The sequence below is a fragment of the Scleropages formosus genome, chromosome 10, assembly GCF_900964775.1.
Source record: "Scleropages formosus chromosome 10, fSclFor1.1, whole genome shotgun sequence".
NCBI classification, from domain to species: domain Eukaryota; kingdom Metazoa; phylum Chordata; class Actinopteri; order Osteoglossiformes; family Osteoglossidae; genus Scleropages; species Scleropages formosus.
In genome coordinates this window covers 18078684-18100074 of record NC_041815.1, presented here as the reverse complement: position 1 = coordinate 18100074, position 21391 = coordinate 18078684, and the positions used below count along the sequence as shown (strand labels likewise).

The 21391-nt window shown below is 41.5% G+C and overlaps 2 protein-coding genes across 3 annotated transcripts; one reads left to right on the top strand and one right to left on the bottom strand.

Annotated features, from left to right (window-relative positions):
- Positions 1-9895, top strand: shkbp1 (SH3KBP1 binding protein 1). The gene is made up of 18 exons (XM_018742620.2): positions 1-192; positions 812-865; positions 1107-1152; positions 1474-1547; positions 2335-2393; positions 2644-2724; positions 3101-3268; positions 3384-3474; positions 3952-4142; positions 4861-4976; positions 5070-5157; positions 5271-5387; positions 5809-5979; positions 6738-6893; positions 7233-7329; positions 7616-7800; positions 8142-8271; positions 8446-9895. Exons 1-18 carry the CDS (start codon positions 137-139, stop codon positions 9074-9076), a joined length of 2511 nt encoding a protein of 836 aa, XP_018598136.2. The 5' UTR covers positions 1-136; the 3' UTR covers positions 9077-9895.
- Positions 9896-12605: 2710 nt separating this feature from the next.
- Positions 12606-20923, bottom strand: esrrd (estrogen-related receptor delta). Of its 2 annotated transcripts, XM_029255662.1 has the most exons (7): positions 20657-20923; positions 20077-20459; positions 17254-17370; positions 16861-16971; positions 15835-15996; positions 14776-15045; positions 12606-13314 (listed from the first exon to the last, which is right to left on the bottom strand). In XM_029255662.1, exons 1-7 carry the CDS (start codon positions 20713-20715, stop codon positions 13070-13072), a joined length of 1347 nt encoding a protein of 448 aa, XP_029111495.1. In that variant the 5' UTR covers positions 20716-20923; the 3' UTR covers positions 12606-13069. The 2 variants fall into 2 exon arrangements, with proteins under 2 accessions (XP_029111495.1, XP_018598377.2); XM_018742861.2 differs by having other exon boundaries at positions 20077-20923.
- Between the last annotated feature and the right edge of the window lie 468 nt (positions 20924-21391).

The following is a 21391-nucleotide window of genomic DNA, read 5'->3' as shown; positions in this document are numbered from 1 at the left end:
TATAGGAAGTGAACGTAAACTATTAGCTAGGTAGCTTCGGGAATGTACTGTTAGTCGTAAGTTTACAGTTGTCGCAGACTCCGACGGCAGGTCGATGGCAACAAAGCAACGCCCTTAAGGACTGAACGGAGGGCTAATGGCTAACATGGCTAGAACAGGAGAGATTATTCATTTGAATGTTGGAGGGAAAAGGTAAAGCAAGTAACGTTGTGTTTCCCGCGCCATCATGATGATGATATTCACTAGTCTAATGCTAATAGATTTTTCTCTGGTGACGAAACGAACTTGCGAACGTGACGTCTCGTCGTGTCCAGATTCCTTCCGTATTTTTTTCCATATTTAATTTGGGTTTTTTTTTCCATATCGTTTTAATGCTTCTCGTAACTACGCTACGCTCTTGTTTTCTTACTACTACTAGTAGTACTGCAGCATAACATGTTGTACATTTATTAGGTGAACAGGCCGACGAAAATATATTTTCGTCATTCATCATGACATGGGTGCGTGTAACTAAGATCAGTCAGTGTAAGAGGTGCACAGTGTTTTTATTTTTTTATTTTTTTAAAATGCCATGGATAAAATAAATAGATACAATAAAACTAAGACTTCCCACTAATGTAACTATCTGAGCTGAGGATAGTGGTTAAAACAAGCTTTTAATCGTACCACCAACAAGTTGAAGTTCTCGATATGCAAGTTATCCACTAGTATTCATCATTATTTCATATTGAATTTGTGACCCTTCTCTTCCTTTCGACAAACAACATTGTTTGTCCAGAATTTGAAAATGATGGAAATATTAATATTTCAGGTTCAGTACCTCAAGGCAGACCCTCACATGGGTTCCCGATTCATTTTTTTCAAGGTTGGTATTTGTGAGCATTATTTCTGTAATCTACTGAATGAATATTGTCTAGTTTGGTAAAATTGCAGACTATCATCATGTACTTTAAAGTGGAATTTTGCCATCAATGTCCCCTTGGATTCTTACAAAGTGCTTTGACTTGGGGAGGAGCGTCTCCCCTCATTCAAGATAATGGAGCGTATTTAATAATGTTTGCTGAAATGTAGTTTGTCTTTCAGTGAAATCTTTCTCCTTCTTACAGCCTCCTTAGTGGCCGCATTTCCACACTGAAAGATGAAACGGGGGCAGTAAGTTATTCAGCGACTGCTCCTGCTAGTTTCGGTGGTCTTGAACCCGAGTCCTTGAGCACCGCTGTTAATCCTCATTTATCACTCCTCTTGTCCTTGTCAAAGTCAACTTTGTCATTCTGCCTAGAGGTAGTTACACATACAGGAGAATGAAATTCTGTTTCTCTTTGGACTGCCGTGTCACATAAGACATGCAGTGCAGTTTCTAAAAAAGATAAATACAGCAGATGAGTGGAGAAACAAGACAATACAGTACGAATATGAATTAATATTTTAGATTAATATGTAATCCTAATTATGCCTGTCTTTGTTTCTCTGCAGATCTTTATAGACAGAGATCCATCTCTTTTTGCACCCATTCTCAACTTTCTTCGCACCAAAGAACTGCATCCCAGGTCCGAATTTTTCTCCAGATTTAGTCTTGTGGGCTTTTGTCGGCGCATTGGTTTGTAACGCGTTGGCTTATCGCCCATTGTCCTGACATGTTTGTATCATGATTGATTACTGTATTTTTCACTTCCGTGACTTGTACCTGTACGACTAGAATTCCTGAGCTTGTCATTCACTTCTAGTATTTAGGGAAATATTAATGAGTTAAAGTCATAAGTTATGACTCTGCTGAGAGTGTTTAAAGCCCTGTTCCTTGGTTTTCATACCCTCATGTTTTCCAGTAATGTTACATGCTGAAGAGTGAATATGCCCTTCTCTTTCTGACAGCAGGGTTGTCTCAGATAGAGCAACATATTAGCCACCAGTTGAAATTTTTTATGAAACACTTGAACACTAACCCATCACCACTCGTACTCAGATGGTGGCTATGAATGTGAAGAAGGCCCGCTGTTAGCATCAGTTGGACTTTTTGTTTAGCCATGCCAGTTCTTTACAGTTCTTCACAACACACCCAGGTCTCTTAGGTTTAGTGAAGCCCTATCTGACAAGGTTGGCTGATCACAAAAAGAGAGAAAAATTATTTTTTTTTTGTCCCGCTTGGGGTGCCTTGCGGCGGACTGGCGTCCCGTCCTGGGTGTGTCCCCTTCCCCCTCCGGCCTTACGCCCTGTGTTGCCGGGTAGGCTCCGGTTCCCCGTGACCCCGTAAGGGACAAGAGGTTCTGAAAATGTGTGTGTGTGTACTTTAGCAACAGCTCTTTGTTTTCATTTCAATCTGCCTACTTTTCTTCATAGGTCAATCAATGTACATCTGCTGATGCATGAAGCTGAGTTCTATGGGATCACACCATTAGGTAAGGCTTTGAGAAATGTAATTTTTTTATTTTTTTTTTCCCCATGCAAGTCATACACCATCCAAAATGAAGGGAAGTGGAAAAACAACTCGCGGTACTATGGACTGGATTGTTTCATTTATGTTTCTTAGGTGTTTACCTCTGGCAGGGAACTTTCATTTTCCTTATGAAGATATATAAATGTTCAAGGCCATCTTAAATTGCATCTAAAAACCTTTGGAAACTTTGTCTTTGATCTTCTCTTGCTTAGTTCGGAAGCTCCAACTCTGTGATGAGTTTGACCGATCATCCTGTGGAAATGTCCTTTTCAATGGTTACCTCCCCCCCCCAGGTAAACTATGCAGCATCCTGTTTCAAGTGTCTTTATATTCTTCTAACCATCCTAAGGATTCCTAATATCACATGGCATAGGTCAAATATGAGCTACTGCATTGATCAGCGAGTTTGGCCAGGGTCTGCTCTCTGGTGGGTCTGGAGTTCGAGTCCTGCATGGGGTGCCTTGCAACAGACTGGCGTCCTGTCCGGGGTGTGTCCCCTCCAGCCTTATACCCTGTGTTGCCGGGTTAGGCTCCAGCTCACCACAACCCTGCTTGGGACAAGCAGTTCCATCGTGTGTGTGTGTGTGTGTGTGTGTGTGTGTGTGTGTGTGTGTGTGTGTTGATTCCAAGTGTGAGATTAAGTTGTATCATGGTGCAACTCTTTTCTAGTGTACCCATCAAAGAGGCAGAATCGACACAGTGTGGCAGGGCCACAGTTCATGAGTGGACGTTCGGGCCCTATGGACAGGACACCTGTAAGACGCAGTAACACTATGCCACCTAATTTTGGCCATGCTGGTATCTTGGGAAAAGTTTTGGTTGAGGAAAGACTTGGTGGTAAGGGAGCATGTCAGCAGTGTCTAAATCTTTGGCATTACAACATTGTAAATTTTTGTCATGTTATGTGAATTCCCACCCCCACACTGTGGCTTTTGTGCCTTTTCATTCATAGGGCAGGTTGGTGACCCTGGAATGGTCCGTATAATATGCGGCCATCACAACTGGATTGCTGTGGCCTATGCACAGTTTGTTGTCTGTTACAGGTAAAGGCTCATAGGTTGATATTTTTAATCATGTTGTGTTATGAAATTTTTTACATTTCATTCAATATTTACATCACATGAATGTCAACAAGTTAAAATTAAATATTGTTTGTCATACTGTATAGTCAGTAAGTTTTAGTTAAAACATTATGATTTAATAAAATTAATGCTGGTTTTTTAGTTTTTCTCCTATGAATTATAAATCAGAATGACATTTGGTAAATCAAAGGTACACAACTTCCATCACCTGTCTTAAGTTGACCTTAGTTTCTTGTAACATGGTTTGTGTCCTGTTCTATTTTGAATTACTTTAAAGTTATGATAGATCTGGTAATACTTGTGAGATATTTTGAATCATCTGCCGGTAACCTGCTTTGTCTAATACTGCAGTAGATAAGAACTTCAGATGAACATTTTGGCATTGCATAATTCTCTAAAGGTTATGAATTAAAATGGGCTTCTGTTGCTGTGAGCCAGGGTGAAGGAATCCTCAGGCTGGCAGCAGGTCTTCACCAGCCCACGGCTTGACTGGGTGATCGACAGGGTGGCACTCAATGCAAAGGTCATGGGTGGTTCCTTGGGAGATAATGACAAGATGGTGGCAGTGGCCTCAGGCACTGAGATCATACTGTGGGCTATTTGTCCTGATGGCAATGGCAGTGAAATTGGTAAGTTTAATTACCATTATGACTGAAAACAAACTGTTGGTTTGCAACGATTCATTTGTCAGGATGTGTGAATTATAGATATCAAGTCTATTTCCAGTTTATGCTTTTCTCCAAAGCAACATACAATCAGGAGTAAACTCTGCCCCCCCCCTTCTGCAAAACCACACAAGCTGAGATGTTTTCATATTGTTCTTGAATGTTGAAAGGGATTCAGTAGTCTGAGGAAGACAGGGAGCTCATTCAGGTATTTCATGGCGAAAACTGAGAACCACATGCTTTAGATTCTTCTCCACATAGGAGAGGCACACGCAGGAGTGCAGAGATAGAGAACAGCATTTTTGCCCGGGTGTAGAGAATAACCAGGTTCTGTAAGTGTTCTGTCAATGGCAGTAATTATGGAAGATACTTGGCATGGTACCAATAATTAATATTTATTTGAACAAGGTACCTATGATCTCAACCCCTGCCTTGATGTTTTGTAAATAGAGTGCATCCCAGTTCTAAAAAGTAGAATAGCAGTTTAAACTTCTGAAATAGAATGAACAAACATACTTATTTGTATGTTTTATGATTCATTTAACTAATTCACCTGGGCTTTGAGTCCCAGAAACATAGTGTTGCACTGATTTTAATGGGCTTCCTATTGTATTACAGTTGTTATATTATGGTGCATTTGACTGGTTGATTTTATAGCTGTTTGTGGATATTTTTGCTACAGGTGTCTTTAGCCTGAATGTGCCTGTTGAGGCACTCTTCTTTGTGGGGAATCAACTCATTGCAACTAGCCACACTGGAAAGGTTGGGGTGTGGAATGCTGTGACCAAACACTGGCAGGTAAGAGGTCTTTTATTTCAAGATGTTTTGGGAATAATTTAAGAATACTGACTAGTGCATTATTCTCACATTCATGTTGTGTTCTTTTTTTAGAATCAGGATGTTGTTCCCATTAATAGCTATGACACGGCTGGTTCCTTTCTGCTTTTGGGATGTAATAATGGATCTATTTATTATATCGGTAAGTGGTGGTGGTGTTGACATAATTCAGGTATTTTGGTTGTGTGCTGTTTTACTTTTGTGGATCGATTCAGTCTAAGTTAATATAACATATATTACACATTTGTGCTCCAGATGTCCAGAAATTCCCCTTAAGGATGAAAGACAATGATCTGTTGGTAACCGAGCTCTATCGTGATCCCAGCGAAGATGCCATCACTGCCCTCAGTGTGTACCTCACACCGAAAACAAGTATGTTTCAAATTAACTTGCAAAAAAACTGCCCATCTTCACATGTCTGCCTCACTCAGTGTTTTCTCTTGAATTGCTAAAGTAACTGGTTGGGGTGTCGGGTGACATAATGGTTAGAGCTGCTGCTTCTGCACGCAAGGGACCCGGATTTGAATCTGACCTTTTTGTATATTTTTCTTAAGCAAAGGTACTCAACCTAAATTGCTTAACTAATTACACAGCTGTATAAATGGGTAAATCACTGTAAAGCACTTTGGATAAAAATGGCAGCTAAGTAATTAAATGTAAGTGGCCCTGGCTGTAGAACTAGCTATAATATGTATGTAATGAGAATTAAACCCTTTTGTGGCATTGCATTCTGATGTTTTTGCTTCATGTAACGAAGTGGAATTAACAACAAAATGGTCTCTTGTCTCTCTAGGTGACAGTGGGAACTGGATAGAGATTGCCTATGGTACCAGCTCTGGTACTGTGCGTGTCATTGTTCAGCACCCAGAGACTGTGGGTTCTGGACCCCAGCTGTTTCAAACATTTTCTGTCCACCGTAGTCCTGTCACAAAAATCATGCTGTCAGAAAAGCACCTCACTTCAGGTAGGCAGGACAGAAGTAAACATGTCTTTGTTTCCTTCTGCTAGTAAGTTATGGTTGTCCCCCATTTTTTGGTCGGCTGATATCTGGCTTTTCACTTATCTGGTCCACAGTTAATACAGCCTGTTGGTACTTGTCTTAGGCTGTACATCAGGTCCTTGCTGGCAGCATTAAGATAAATTTTATAGAGTTGACCCTTTTATGTTGACCTCATTTATAATTTAAGGTGATTTTGGGGTGAAGTTTAAATGAACTGAAATTTTTTTCTGAAATAATGTAAGAAGTGATTTCATTCGGTTTTCTGACGTTTCTTCCATTTTCAGGTATAAATTATGACAAGATAATGGGGGATAAGTATAGTTGTCTGTGTGTGGGTTTTTTTTTTTTTTCTTCTTGCAGGTGTGTGTTTTTAAATTACAAGTAAAAATTTATTTTCAGTATGCACCACTGACATACTTTTTGTCAAAGGCCTTAACTCAAGATCCAAATGCAAAAAATCTGCAATTCTTCCAGTTGTTTTAAAATTTTAAAACTGTGTAATTTTAGATTTCAATTTTTAAATTGTTGTTTATCGGTTACTTTTAGAATGTATTTTAGTCTTGTAACTGTTGTGCAGTTACCTGGAAGAATTTACAAGAATAAACTGGAATTTTCTTGGGTTCACTTTTGTATTTTACCTTTCACTGTGTCTACTTGATGTGTTTTAAGAAATGGACCCAGGTAATGAGGGATAGCATTAATTTCCTCCTCTGTGTTGACAGTCTGCGCAGACAATAACCATGTGCGCACATGGACAGTTACACGTTTCCGGGGCATGATTTCCACCCAGCCTGGTTCCACACCGCTCTCCTCTTTCAAAATCTTGGCCCTGGAGGACATTGATGGGCATGGGGGCTGTAGTGCTGGCACAGACATAGGTGAGAAAGTTACATATCTGTAACATTTTATATAGGTCAGTGAAGCAAGCAAATGGCCCACCAATGAGAATCCTAAATGGTTGATTATACAGCTACAGTATTTCCTGATTTTTGGCAAGTACAGTAGACATGCTCCAGAAGGAACAGAAAAGACATTGCGTTTTGGTAGTGTCTTCCCAAGGAAAATTTTTATTGCTAATAGATTCATTGTCAGGATAGTTTAGAATTTATGTCTTGTGTTAAAATTGAGACAAAGCTAGTGTACAGGCTTTATTGACATGTTTTTTTGCAAAAGTTGTCATTTGAAAGGGAAATTCTGTATTGTTTTATTTATATAAGGACCTTATGGTGAGAGAGACGACCAGCAGGTGTTCATCCAGAGAGTGGTCCCAGACACAGACAAGGTCTTTGTGCGCTTCTCTTCTAATGGAAAGAGGCAAGTTTGTCTGTTTGAAAGCTGCTCTTTAGTTTTTTTCCATTAGTTTTTGTTTTGTATAAACACACATTTGTTTTCAGTATACTGAGGCTGTCTGCTAAGTTACACACTACATAACACTACATCCTAAAAAGGGAACTTTTGTCACCACCTAGTTAGTCTTTGCCTTACTCTTTGTTTTATTCTACTTTATTACCTACAGTGAAAAATCATCTTGTCATGATTGCTGCTCTGAATGTATGGTTTTGAATAACTTGATATATCCATTCTTATTTGATTGTTACAGGGTGTGTGAAGTACGCTCAGTGGACAGCACTTCAATCACAGCGTTTGTGGTGCACGAGTGCGAGGGTTCGAGCCGCATCGGCTCCCGTCCACGACGCTACCTCTTCACGGGCCATAGTAATGGCAGCATCCAAATGTGGGACCTCACCACTGCCATAGAGAATGTTGGGAAGGTGGACACTACAGGTGGGCAGTAAAATCATGATGTTTTTGTTACAATATTAAGATGTCTTCAAGTTCTATGTTTCAACTTTTAAATTTGTAGTCCATATTCTCACAACATAGTGTTGGGTGTTTGTGTGTGTGTGTGTTTTTTTTTAAATAATATCAGATCATCTAGGATTTATCAAATATTCTGATCATAATTAAGTGACAGTTGCCAGTGAACTGCTGTAAACTAAAATATTAAGACAGCCAACTTCTGTTAACACACACGTATGTTGCAGTATAACTATTCTGAGGCTGATGAATCCCTGTAGCCATTCCATTCTGGTTTAAGGAGGTTACTGATGTCTAATGCCTTTCAGGTCTTGGAGGACCAACGGAAGAGGAGCTCCTGCAACTTCTGGACCTGTGTGACCTGGCACTAACTCGCACCCCTGACATGAGCCCAGCTGCTTCCTTCACACATTCCTCCCACCGTGCTTCCACTAGCAGGTATTTCCCAAGCGTCTGAATTAATGCTGTCCTGGAAGTCATATTCATTGCTAAAGTTTGACTGCTGTTTTTTAAATTAATTTTTGTAAGCCAGTTGCTTATTGAAATGTGCTATCCAGACATGAAAAATATTATTTATTTTATTTTTTTTAAACACATTTTTCTCATCTTTAGTCTGCAGTCCCAGGCCAGTGAGAATTCTCGAGATCGCAGTGTTAGGGCCGTGGGCCCTTTCTTTGGCAGCCTTCCTCGCCAGAATCCACCAGTGTCCCTAAATAAACCTCGGGACATGGGCTTGGGTGGTGCTATGGGTGGACTGTCCCTGCACCCGCACCACATGGGTCTCAGTCAGGCCTCCCTGAGCAGCACTTGCAGCACACGTCCTCCTCAGGGCACCCTTGAGAGAAGGTCTCCATCATGCGCTAAGGACAACCTGGCCCCTCTGCGACGGGGCAGCTTTGTGGAGCGCTGCCAGGAACTGGCCAAAAGTTCGGAACTGGTTGGTCCGGAGGGAGGGCGTCGTAGTCTGGCTGTATGCAGCGAGCTGGAAGCCAGGTTCAGCTTGAGAACACCCTCCTCCTTTTCCTCTACTGCCAGTGCAGCCTCCCCATCCCTACACAAAATGGGAACATCTGCACCGAACCCTGCCCCTGCTGCCAGTGCAGCCCGATCCCAGCCACCTTCATCTCCTCGCCAGGCCAGCTCCTCTGAGACATCACCAAACCATGCCTCTGCAACGGCGGACATCCCTGCTTCCACATCCTCCATCAGCTCAAAACCTCCCATGAATGAGACCAGTTTCTGAAAAGCCCATCTCAGTTTCCCACAGACATTTCTAACATGCAGCATCTTCCCTAGGTGATTTTCTTAGTATTTGGTGTGACGTTGAACTTCTCTCCCTTTACTCTGTTCCCTGGAGCAGTGCGGGTGAGGTGCACTGGCAGGAATCATTCTGCGGTCTCGCAGGTCCTCAAGCACTGACACGGGTGAGGTTTAGATGTCATTCCAAAGTTCCAGCAGACCGAGCAGTGCTGTGTAAGGGTCTTTCTTTACTGCTTCAAAGCCAAAGATTTTTCTGTACAATGGGCCTTTCCTTACCACTGTGCCTGTGGGTCATGTCAGGCATCATTATTATTTTTATGTAAAATAAAAAGAAAAACTTGGCATGCATGCAAAGAGGGGTTGCATACACGCTGCCAGTGTCCTTTCTTCATGCAAGAACCTTCTGAATATTTTAAAACATCATCTCAACCTGTGATTCATTTGTAAGTTATTGTGAATATACATAATAAATACTTGTGGTTTTGCAGTGAGAAAGAGAGGAAGTGTTCTGCACTGATGGATTTCATCATGGGTGCACTAGCTAAGGGTACGTCATCTACCTGACGACCAAAGACTTAAGCCTTCAGGACCCATTACAGTATCGAGTGCATTACTTGGTTTCCTGCAAGTTATATTTCTGTCCTGGAAATTCATGATATCTTAATGAAGTGTGTGTAACCTAGGGGATCATGGCAATATTCTGCTTTTAGCAGAATGGGCAGCTTGTAGTACAGTGATTAATGCTGCTGCCTTTGGACCCAAAGATTACAGGTTTGAATCCTACCTCCAGCTGTCATACTCTTGAGAAAGGTGCTTACCTTGAATTGCTCCAGTAAAATTACAAAGCTATGTAAGTGGTTAAATTGTAAATAGCTTAATATTGTAAGTTCCTTTGGAGAAAAGTGTCAGCTAAATGAATAAATGTAAACAGTAATTAACGGGTTGCTGAAATTCATTCTGAAAATGGGGGGCAATTTATATAGTAGAAATGTTTTTAGCATTTTGGCAGGAAAATAGAAGTTGGACTGTAGTGTGTTTTGCCTCTTTGTTACCAAAAGTGGTTTTATAAGGCTGAAGAGCAATACTAGCCATCCTTATATGAACTTCTCTGTAAATCCTTTATGCCTCTTTCATCATGCACTGCGTTTTTAGTAACACCTTACATGTACACAGCGAGATTGCAAGAACTGCTTTACCATTTTTTTGTAGTAATGAAATAGTTGGGTGTAGTTGAAGTATTGTTGAAATATTGTAATTAACGTGGGATTTTTTTAAAAGGTTTAAAACCTTAAACATAAGTGCCTTAAGTGCAGTAGTAACCAGTTTTTGTCTTGGTCATCAGGCAGTATTTTGTTCCAACTCTCATCAGTTAAGCAGCTGAGTGCTTTGTTTTCAAAATGCTTGTATTTCACATTGGAGAACTTCAGCTCTTGTGTCAAATGCACAGTAAGCTCATGTGTGCAAAGCAGGAACTGTATGTTGCCAAAAAATGCTGAAGATACTTGACAAGTTGCAGCTAATCCTAGTCATCCAAATCTGTACTTGCTTCTGGTTGAGTAGTGAAGACATTGCTGCCTATCTGATGTGAGTGCTTTGTATTTGTCATGTTTCGTATCGTTCATGAGGAGCATGTTTTGATGGCTTAAGTCCCAAAATTGACATCTGGTATCTAGATGACTACTGGCTGTAGTTGTATAATATGTATTAGAACAAGAATGATTATATTTTACCTATTACTCATAGACACACATCTAATGAGTATGTCTGGTGGTAATAAATTTTCGTGGGATTTTGGGTTGATGTGTATGTGGGTTTTTGGTCTACCACAAAAGAGCAGATGAATCAGTGGGCTCCTGCACTGCTACAGCGGCTGTTGAAGAGCTAGAAATGGCACACATTTGCATGCCATATGGGCCATGGTGGAGAACTGCTTTGTGTGTTTGTACTTGTCAAAAACATTTTATAATTGTAGAGATCTGTTTCTGGCCAGTTTTTTTTTTTTTTTTTTTTTCCCCCTCTTTTCCCCTTGTGCTGTGCTCTGAGTGTTGGTTAATTTATTGTGTGTGTAATTATATAAGATTATGCAAACTATTCATCACTGTGGAGAGAACCATATTTCAACTTCACGTTTTTTGGGTAGGTAAAATGTCTGTATTTTTCTGCTTATTTTCAAGGACTGGAATGTGGTATTTTTAATTTTCTGTTTTTGTAATGAAATGCTTTCGGACTGCATGATATACAGTATACTGAAATGCTGTTCATTTTTATTGCATCTAATATTCTCATTTGTAATAAAAACACTATTTGCACACTTGTATATATTGTATAAGGTGAATTCTTGCATGGCATCACACAATGTTTGGTAAGTGGTTTTAATGTAGATTTCTTTTTAATTCTGAGAATGTAGAGCAGTGCTTAGAGACACTCATCTGAGGGCTGTGCCTTAACACTACAGTAAAGTGTCCTGTTGAATAGTACAGTCCTAATTCACTTTATATGAAAGCATTACATGATAAGCAAGTAATAAGTTGCAAATTTTTTTTCCCCCATTTTGTTTCAATGGGAGATGTACAATAGTGACTAACAAATACCAATTTCTGGTTGGATAAACCCACATTAACCTTTTTCTCCCATGTCATTATTATTAGAAAACATAAGATAGAATTATACTTTATTGATCCCTGCAATGAAATTAACATTGTAATAGGTGAATAATAAATAAAAAATTTAAAAATATATACAGATGGCCTCTGACTTACGATGGGGTTATGTTCCAATAAACCCATCATAAATCAAAATTGCATTTAATACACCTATCCTACTGAACATCATAGCCTATCATACATGCGATGGCCATTACAGGCTTGCAGCCTTCATGCTGGGCAATTATCCTGAGTTTCCCCTCAAGAGTAATTGCTGCCCTCTTCTTCTTCCCACCAGTAGCAGGATACACACATGGGCGTTTCTGTGACATTATGAATGCACAAAACACAACGCCGATATGGGGGGTATCTGTATAGTGACCGCATGGCAGACTGAGAGATGGGGATCACTGCCGCTGCCCAGGTGCCCCGCACCTCGAGAGAGTATCATACTGCGTACTGTTTGCCCAGGAAAAACATAAAATTCGAAGTACGGTTTCTACTGAACGTGTATTGCTATCGCACCATCGTAAAGTCGAAAAAACGTTAAATCGGACCATCGTAACTTGGAGACCATCTGTAATTATTAAAGAAGTAATTGGCCACTTCATTAGAAAGTCTTATGTGGATGTGTGCCTTTATGCTTTTTATGTCCCAGTATTATAACACAAAATGAGCACCCAAAGCAAAAAAAAAAAAAAAAAAAACAAAATCAATGTCTTAGAAAACCTCATAACTGAACTCATCGCACATATTTCCAAAAACTTTTTTTTTACTTGTTTGGGATGGTACATCACATAACACAGCAAAAATTTCAAAAATCGCCAGAACACCTGGTCTATGGCATTTTATAACAGCACAGTAGCATAACTTCAATAAGGCAAAAGAGAAAATCTGAGCACCGTTTCCAAATGTTACGTCCTTTCACGAGCAGTCCCATCTGATCCGTGCTTAGCTTGTACAGAATCCTAGAGTCAGCGATGAAAACTCGTCACAAGTGAGAAAAGGACTTAACAGCAGATGCATAGCCATAATTTCTTTGCAGCGGCTGACATTCTAAAACTAAAACAGTCTAGGTGGTGTGTTATTGCCGACGAAATGTATTTTTAAATTAACGCGGATTTTCCTGAAGATCTTCCCGTAACTGCAACTTTGATAACAATTTTCTTCTCTACAGCTGATATTTAGTGTACGGTGGTGAGAAAATCTTGTTTTATGCTGCACATTAGAAATGTTTATTCGCTATGTGCCATGTCTCAGGAAATACAGAGTATCTACAAAGTAGAGCGTTGACCCCTGTTGAGTGTTAACCTGAAGAAAGTCGTGTGACTTGATCACATCTTGGCATCGAGCATCTCCAGAAAGAGTTTGTGCATGGGGACACGTCCCTCGAGGTGCAACCGGCAGAAGGTGTCCACAGCGTGGTTGGCTGTCTGCCGCAGCAAGGGCAAACTCATGAGCAGCTTGCCCACCCGGTGGGGCTCGTTGGGATGCTGGCTGCTCTCGTACTCCTGCAGGGCCTCATGCAGCCCGTCCTGAAACTGCTGCACCGCCTCGGCGTTCTCCAAGCTGCTGGCATCTGAGGGTTCCCAAAAAACACAATGCATGTAAAAACTGCTATGAGCCTCCCTTGCTCATTCAATTGGTCATTTGAATGGAAACTTAAGAGGCCGTTGAAGAACATCAGCTGTGTTTACCCATGTTTTTATTTGTTTTTTTTTTTATTTTCAAATTTTATGCGTCTTGTTTGTGTCAGCTCAGTCGCAAAGTGGGAGGCACGCTAATGGATTTTTGAATTCATGGGATAGATTGCTGGAGATGAGGGCAATAGATTTATTGATCGGTGCCGGAGGCTGAAGCAGCTTCCTCAGTCTTCCCATTTTGATTGATTTCTCCTTTTTTCATCGCTTCCATAAACAGCCGTGAGGGACGGGACCGTGGCGAAGGGGGTCAGCCTTTGCTTTGAGCACCTCAACGGATGTGCAAATTTCAAAGCAGATTTGTTCGTATCAATGCTTCCATTTTGGCTTGTGATGCATTTTTGCCCATAAGGCACATTATCTTTGAGTAATTATTGGTGCATAACCAAGCTCTTTAAATGCACTTCAGTTTTTTTTTAAGTATATTGAAACCATTGTGAAACCTGTACAGAGGCAACAGGAATGTTCTAGTTTGGTTTTTGGAAAACAGTGACTGTTAACGTGAAAAAGATGCCTAATTAAACGGCAATGTTTCATTAACACATTTGTCTGTACCATCCCATTGTTTCACTTCTGTCAAAAGTTATCTGAGAACAGAGGCAAGGATATTAATTGATGTATAGCAGATTTTGATGTTTTAATTGCAAATATAATGTCCTTATTCGTAAGATGCAATTTACTGTAATCTGCAAGTATTTAAGACAAAGAAATGGGAGTGACAAATTAGTACCGCAGCCCTTTGACTATGAGTCTCTGTATGGTGTTTTCATTTTACATTTGTTCATTTAGCTGACACTTTTCCCCAAAGTAACTTACAATATAAGCACTACTTACAATTATTTACCCATTCGTACAGCTGGGTAATTTTACTGGAGCAATTTAGGGTAAGTACCTCGCTCAAGGCAATAGCTCTAACTGCTACACTGCCAGCTGCTTTCGGGTGTTGAAGAGGAACCATAGATTTGCAGTTACTAAATCTGTCAGATATGATTTTAAAATTCCAAGTATAACGCACCGAAGTCCAAGAACCAGGTATTCAAGAGCCTCAAGACACCACAAATAGTACATATAACGACACAGGTAATAAAAAAGTGAGAAATGAAACTATAAGGGTATATAAATAAATTTTTTTCCTTTTGAACAAGAGAATATTTTCACTGAGATTATCAACTTTTTTTGCAGTTATCAGCCATGCTGCTGTTCCTTGCTTCCCAATCCAGTATTGACTTTGTTCAGTTAAACGCATTTTTATGTGGGTTGTTGATGAGCAATGTGACAGATTTGCTGTTCTTTCCATTTATTCCATGTATAAAGAGTAATTTGCAGTTTATGTACAGTACCTGAGTTGGCGAGTGCCATAGCCTTGAGAGTGACCACCTCCTCCTGGCTGAGATTCATTTGCTGGTACTTAGATAGCAGGTGTTGCATTGCCAAGTACAGGTCCAGGAGACCTGCAGTCCGGCACTGAGCCTTGTCCAGGCGTAAGTTCCCCGAAAACAAAAGCTCCTCGCTGCAGCCAAGGGAACGGGACACTACTGACAGCACTAGGGTCTCCATCCACCCACTCTGCAGTAGGGCCATTTGGTCCACTAAGGACAGGGCTGAGAAACCTGGACAAATGAAGGAGAAGACAGTATTTCCAAGATTTTTTTGGTGTCCCACTTCTGATATTTGAAGGCAGAACCAACATTCACCGTTAAGTAACTGCTAATTGAATTAGGTTATATATTTGACATATGAGGGGGGCGCAGCAGCAGCACAGTGGTGCAGCAGGTTTGGCTGGGATCGCGCTCTCTGGTGGGTCTGGGGTTCGAGTCCTGCTTGGGGTGCCTTGCACGGACTGGCATCCCATCTGGGGTGTGTGTCGTCCCCCCCCAGCCCTGTGCTGCCGAGCTAGGCTCCGGTTCGCCGCAACCCCACTTGGAACAAATGGCTTCATCCTGTGTGTGTGTGTGTGTGTGTGTGTGTGTGTGTGTGTGTGTGTGTGTGTATGTATATTTACTGTAAACACAAGGAACAACATATGAATTAACAGTGAATAAATGGTAACTGAATTGTGATGTGTCTTATGGTAGCATAGCAAGTAGTGCTGCCGCCTCACAGCCTCTGAGTTGTTTCGGTACAGATCTGCATCTGTGTGAAGTTTGCATGTCCTCCCCATATTAGCAGAGGTGTCTTCTGGGTACTCATGTTTCTTCTCACAGTCCAAAGACATGAAGTTCAGGTGAACTAAACTGCTCACAACGTGTGCTCATGTGGCTACCCTGATATGAACTGGTGTCCGATCCAGGGTGCACCCCCTCAGCCTTGTGCCCAAGGATTCCAAGACAGGCTCCAGACCTCCATGACCCTCATCAAGACAAGTGATTAACAGAAGCGAGTGAGTCCGGAGCACATACCTGGAATGTGTTTAGCCCAGCCAATCATGACCAGCAACTCCCTGTTCAAGAGGTCACACAGGGTCATGAGGTTTCTGAGGTCGCTGTCAATGATGGAGGCGTCAGGCATGGCACTCAGCGGAGCAGGCTCCATCACAAGTAGTTGAGTGATTACTTTGTTTCCTGTGTGGTTGTTATACTGGTTATAATTTGGTCCATTAGACAAGCCTCAAAACAATTTCACCTGAAACTGGTCATTTTTAGCAAAGCATTTATACCAAAGTTTTTGCTGTTTAATGTCTTCGTTTCAACGGATTATTTCAGAAGCCCTTGCATACGTGTACATTTTAAAAACGCATTTACTTTTCAAAACTTATTTTTCAAAATACTTCCTCAGCTACGAAGAGCCATCATGCTTAGCAAAGCAGCAAGACATTTACGGTTGCACACGGTACACCAGATCTCCAGCACAAAATGCAAACACATCTAAAAAGTAATGCACTTTGTTTTTACTGTGGTGTTGTGACTACCTCCCTTAAATTTTGATCTGTGCCTTCCACACTTGTGTGTGGGGACACTCAAGCTAGTGCTGGCAGATTCTGATTCAGTATGTAGAACGCTCAAGACTCGGTACTGGCGACTTTGTCCTGATTCTGGCAGCTGAATGCGGACCGCAACACTGGGCTAAAGATTCAGTCTGACACTGGACCATTTCTGGCTCTATTAAGATTAATAAGGTCCAGTTTGCAACAGCTGCACCACAATTGGACCAAACCCATTATTTCTCTTTAAAACACTACATGAACATTATCTTGAGAGAGACAGAGAAAGGTCTTTCAGGTTCTGCGTGAATTTGCACCATGGCTATAACGTTGTGTCTGATGTACTCTCAGCCTTCTCCATATTCATCCTCATTCCATTTTTTTATGCAACTTTCAACTTTTACCCACAGGGTTAAGTTGTTGTGGATCTCTGTCAAGGTGGACTGGTTTATTTGAACAAAATGAGCCACAAACAGCCCTGCTGGTGATGAGGACTGATGCTCACTTGTGCTCTTGACTTGGGGCGGGTACGGGACTCTGATGTACAGGGACAAGCCGGAGTCTACCCTCCGCTTGTACTTCTGACGGCCTCCCCTCACCCGGTCCATGCGTACTCCTGCACATAAACATAACCAGGATTACAATATCGAGCACGTCTGAAAATTTCTCTGCACACCATGGCATTTCTATCTTGCTTCCCCGTGTAATAGAAAATCTTTAAAAATGAATCAATGTGAAAGATAGTTTTCTACATCTACTATGCTGCTGTCCAACGTGTGGAGGCGGCAGACAGTAAGTAAACCTCTCCTGCCGCATTTACATGTTTGACTGAACAAATTTTTTGCCTTCTGTCACAGTTACCCACAAAACACCTTTAGTGGGTTAAGGTTGGGCTCACCTTCCTTCATCATGCCAGCACGCAGGCACTTCTGAAAACGACACGCCTGGCAGGACTTCCTCCGGCGCTTGGTGATTTCACACTCGTTGGTCACAGGACAGCTGTACTCGATGTTGCCTGGAAAAAAGGCACAATACAGACCTTTTCGCATACTTTCATTGCATTTATTACCGCCTTGATTTAGAACGTTTATGTGGAAGAGTTTTAACATGAAACAGAGCTGAATGTGTGAACGTATTTTCAAAACAAATGCCTATGATCAGTTTACTCAGTCTGCATATAACAAAATACTCACTCACTCACATTAACCCCATATCCATGTTACAGCGATCCGGACTCTGTCCTAGAATCGCAGGGTGTTAGGGTAGTCGGTATAAACTAGATGGGACACCACCAGTCCATCATGAGGTTAGCCACACGTACACACATTCACACACAGTGCTTTTAATATCTAAGATAAAGCTAAGTGTAAAAATGGACAATGTGTAGGCTAGCATTTACATTACATTTACATTTATTCACTTGGGAGATGCTTTTCTCCAAAGCAACATACATCTCATAGAAAATACAATGTGTGCATTACATCAACAGAAAGAGAGATATAGATGTAGAAGCAGGATTCTGAAGTACAGTCAGTTTGTTTCTTTTCACCAAATGAACCAATGTTCATCACACGAGTAGCTGCATAAAACTTTGTCTGAATATCAACGATTCCTAATCACAACAGCAGACAATTGCAGAGTAATTGAAAAGAACACGAACTTCTTTTGGCTGAAATAGTTATCTGTCTTGAATGAAATAATAAATCATTCTCATTTTAAGACAGATACATTTACATATTTAGCCAATGCTTTTCTCCAAAGAACTCTAGGTAATGTCATCAGCCCACACACCTTATTTACCATGGTAACTTACACTGCTAGATACACTACTTACACTGGGTCACTCATCCATACATCAATGGAACACACTCTCTCTGTCACTCACACACTATGGGGGAACCTGAACAGTATGTCTTTGGACTGTGGGAAGAAACCAGAGCACCCAGAAGAAACCCACACAGACACAGGGAGAACATGCAAACTCCACACAGACTGAGCAGGGATCAAACCCATGTCCTCTTGCACTACTCAGGTGCTGTCAGACAGCAGCGCTACCCACTGTGCCACCGTACTACCCCGGTAGGGAGGGTAAATAGCTAGATAAATAAATAGATGGATGGCTGGCGAGACTAACACCGCTAGATAAAATCTCTACTAATCCCAAAGGAAATGGCACAGTACCCCTGGTTTGTACTGTCCTTGGCACATTGTGCTTTTCACACAGTAATCCATAGAGGGTCTAGACCAAATCCAAATATTGATTGCCAGTGCCAGACTGCAAATGACCACTGTTAAAGTGCTGAATGTTAAGGCTTACAAGACAGAAATAAAGCATTATTGACTCTTCCAGTTGCTCGTAATACCCGGCCTGACCTGCCACATTCTCATTATAGCCAGTTGACTGTAATCAATGCAGACTGAAAACATTTTGTCCCAGGGACTTCTGGGATTATATCTTCTTGTTTTGACTGAAATTCTGTCTTGCTGTCAGTTTTAGGCTGTATCTGTGATCAGTGTGCACTAACGCCTAATTGTAAATGATTACATAAACCGTGTACTGTAGTGAATATGTCTTTTTGAATATGCATTTTCACTTTACATAAACACTTTCCACTCATAGTTTAATTGCTTATAGTCCCTATTGTTCAAACATTTTAATTTTAGAAATAATTACCTTTAAAATGTAAATTTATTTCGTATTGCACTAGCACCACTCAGTCATTATTACAAAAATATTAACTCTTCAGAATTTATAATCACACGGTACATATTTAGTATTTTTTAGAGTTATCCTTTGTGTATATTGCTAGTTATGTATCATATCTGTGTTAAAATGATGAATCAAAAGCATCTTTTAGATTACAGCCGGTAATGAAATAACTACAAATTTCACATGCATATTTGGGATAAAACACACTGCTTAATTGAAGATGTAGTAGTTATCTTGAAAGTCCAAAAACAAGTTAAGTCTTTGGTAAACAACTCTTCAGATGTAATTTACGGGATATAGTACTTTCATGTGAAAATCATCTGCAGAACAGAAAGGAAACTACTTGATATATAATATTTGAGTAAAAATTAAATGGTGACGTTCTAGGATCTTTCTCACTTAATCCCACAGAGGGATTCATCTGAACTTAAAACTGAAAGGTGCAAAAAATGAAATAAAAACAACTTACATTACCTGTTGAAATGTCAGCTCTGTAGACTACATCACTGAGTTTAATTTGATTAACAACGTAAAGGATTATTACAAACAGCGACAATGATGTACTGTCCAAATTAGGGTTATGGCCATTAAATGTGAAGGTTCCTGGTTCGAATCTCTCTCCTGCTGCAGCAGACTACCCATGATGAAGTTACTTAACACTAAACTGAACCGTTACAGTACGAATATCCTGCTGTAAAAGGGTAAATCATTGTACAGTTATAATATTTGCTCCGGTTTCCTCCCATACTCCAAATACTTGTGTTTCAAATGAATTTAAAAGACTCTAAACACGTTGATCTGGTGTGCAGATAACTGCTTGACTGTAAGTAGTGTACTGTAGTGTGTACTTATAATAATATAAGTGACCACGGAAGGTGTCAAAATACTGCCAGAGTCCAAAAGTAAAAAAAAAAAAAAAAAACCCTTATTGAAACCGTACAATTTTAACAACAACAACAATAATAATAATAATAATAATAATAATAATAATAATAATAATAATAATAGTACCCTGTATGGTCCTCTTGAAGAAGGCTTTGCACGCCTCGCAGGATGCCACCCCGTAGTGGTACCCGGACGCCATGTCCCCGCACACCAGACACAGCCGTTTGGGTCCCGAGCTGAGCGCGCTCCCGTAGTCAGGCGCGGCGCCGCACCCGCCGCCACCGCCTCCGCCGCCGCCGCCGCTGCTGCTGGATCCGGGGGAGTCCGGGTCCACGGAGTGTCGGCGGGAGAAGGCGCTGTAGCCGCTGCTGTCCGACGTGCATCCCGGGCTGAAGGGGGTGCTGGGGTCCAGACCCGGCAGCGGGGGGCTCGGGCAGCACCGCAACTTGGAGTTGGAGGCGGAGCCGCGTGGGGAGCCAGAGCCGCCCGGAGCAGCCGCCTTCAGGAGCCTCGGCGGGTGGACAAAATAAAGGAAACAGCGCATGATCCAGACATCCGCAGCACTACTTACGACAAACACGTTGGAATCGGTGCAAATCATCGATGATCCATGTGTGAAAAGAAGGGGGCGAAGCCGAAGGAATCGCGAAAGAAGAGCGAGGAGTGAAGTTAGACGAAGGGAACACTAACTAAGTGTTACACTTACAGGGCGTGTTGTTGGCCCGCGAAGCTGTCACCCACGCAAGAAATGTCGCTTAGCTCCATGATGACGCCGGGGCGCCTCGCCGCGCTCGACCTGCCGCGCGTGTGTCACAGTTAGGAGGAGGAGGACGGGACCAGGGTGCGGAGCATTCGGAGACAAAGTGGACAGTCGGCTCAAAGGCACGCGCTCCATGAGGTTTATTGAGCTTTATTGAGGTTTATTGTCGCGGCGGCGAAGGGGGCGGATTCCACGCGTCTCTCTAATCCGGAGGAGCGCAGAAGGCTGAAGCGCAGAACTTGTGCGCGGAGCGACTGTCGCTGCGCTGAGAATAAAGCTGCATAATAAAGTAGCAATACTGAAGAATAGCTGAAGCGAAGGGCTTCTTCTTTTGTTGTGTTACTCACTGCATTTTCCTGAAATTTTGTGCCCTCGACCGAGCTACTTTTACCCAGCAGTTTAAACGGGTAAATCATTAGGACAGTCGGGCCACTTATATAGCCTTGGCTTGTAATTCACCCTGGACAGAGGTGTCAGATAATACTTAGTGATCAGTGGTAATAATTCATTTCTCTCATTGCACGCTGTGGGAAAATCAGTGCGCTGGGAGCAAATGTTGCCCAAGACAGATTTGCTTGGTCCAGGCATTGTCAGTGTACAGTGAAAAAAACTCAGTTTGAATTACCTTTCTTTGTTTTTGCTTTTTTATCGGAACTGCAGGTAGTGTAGTGGTTAGAGCTG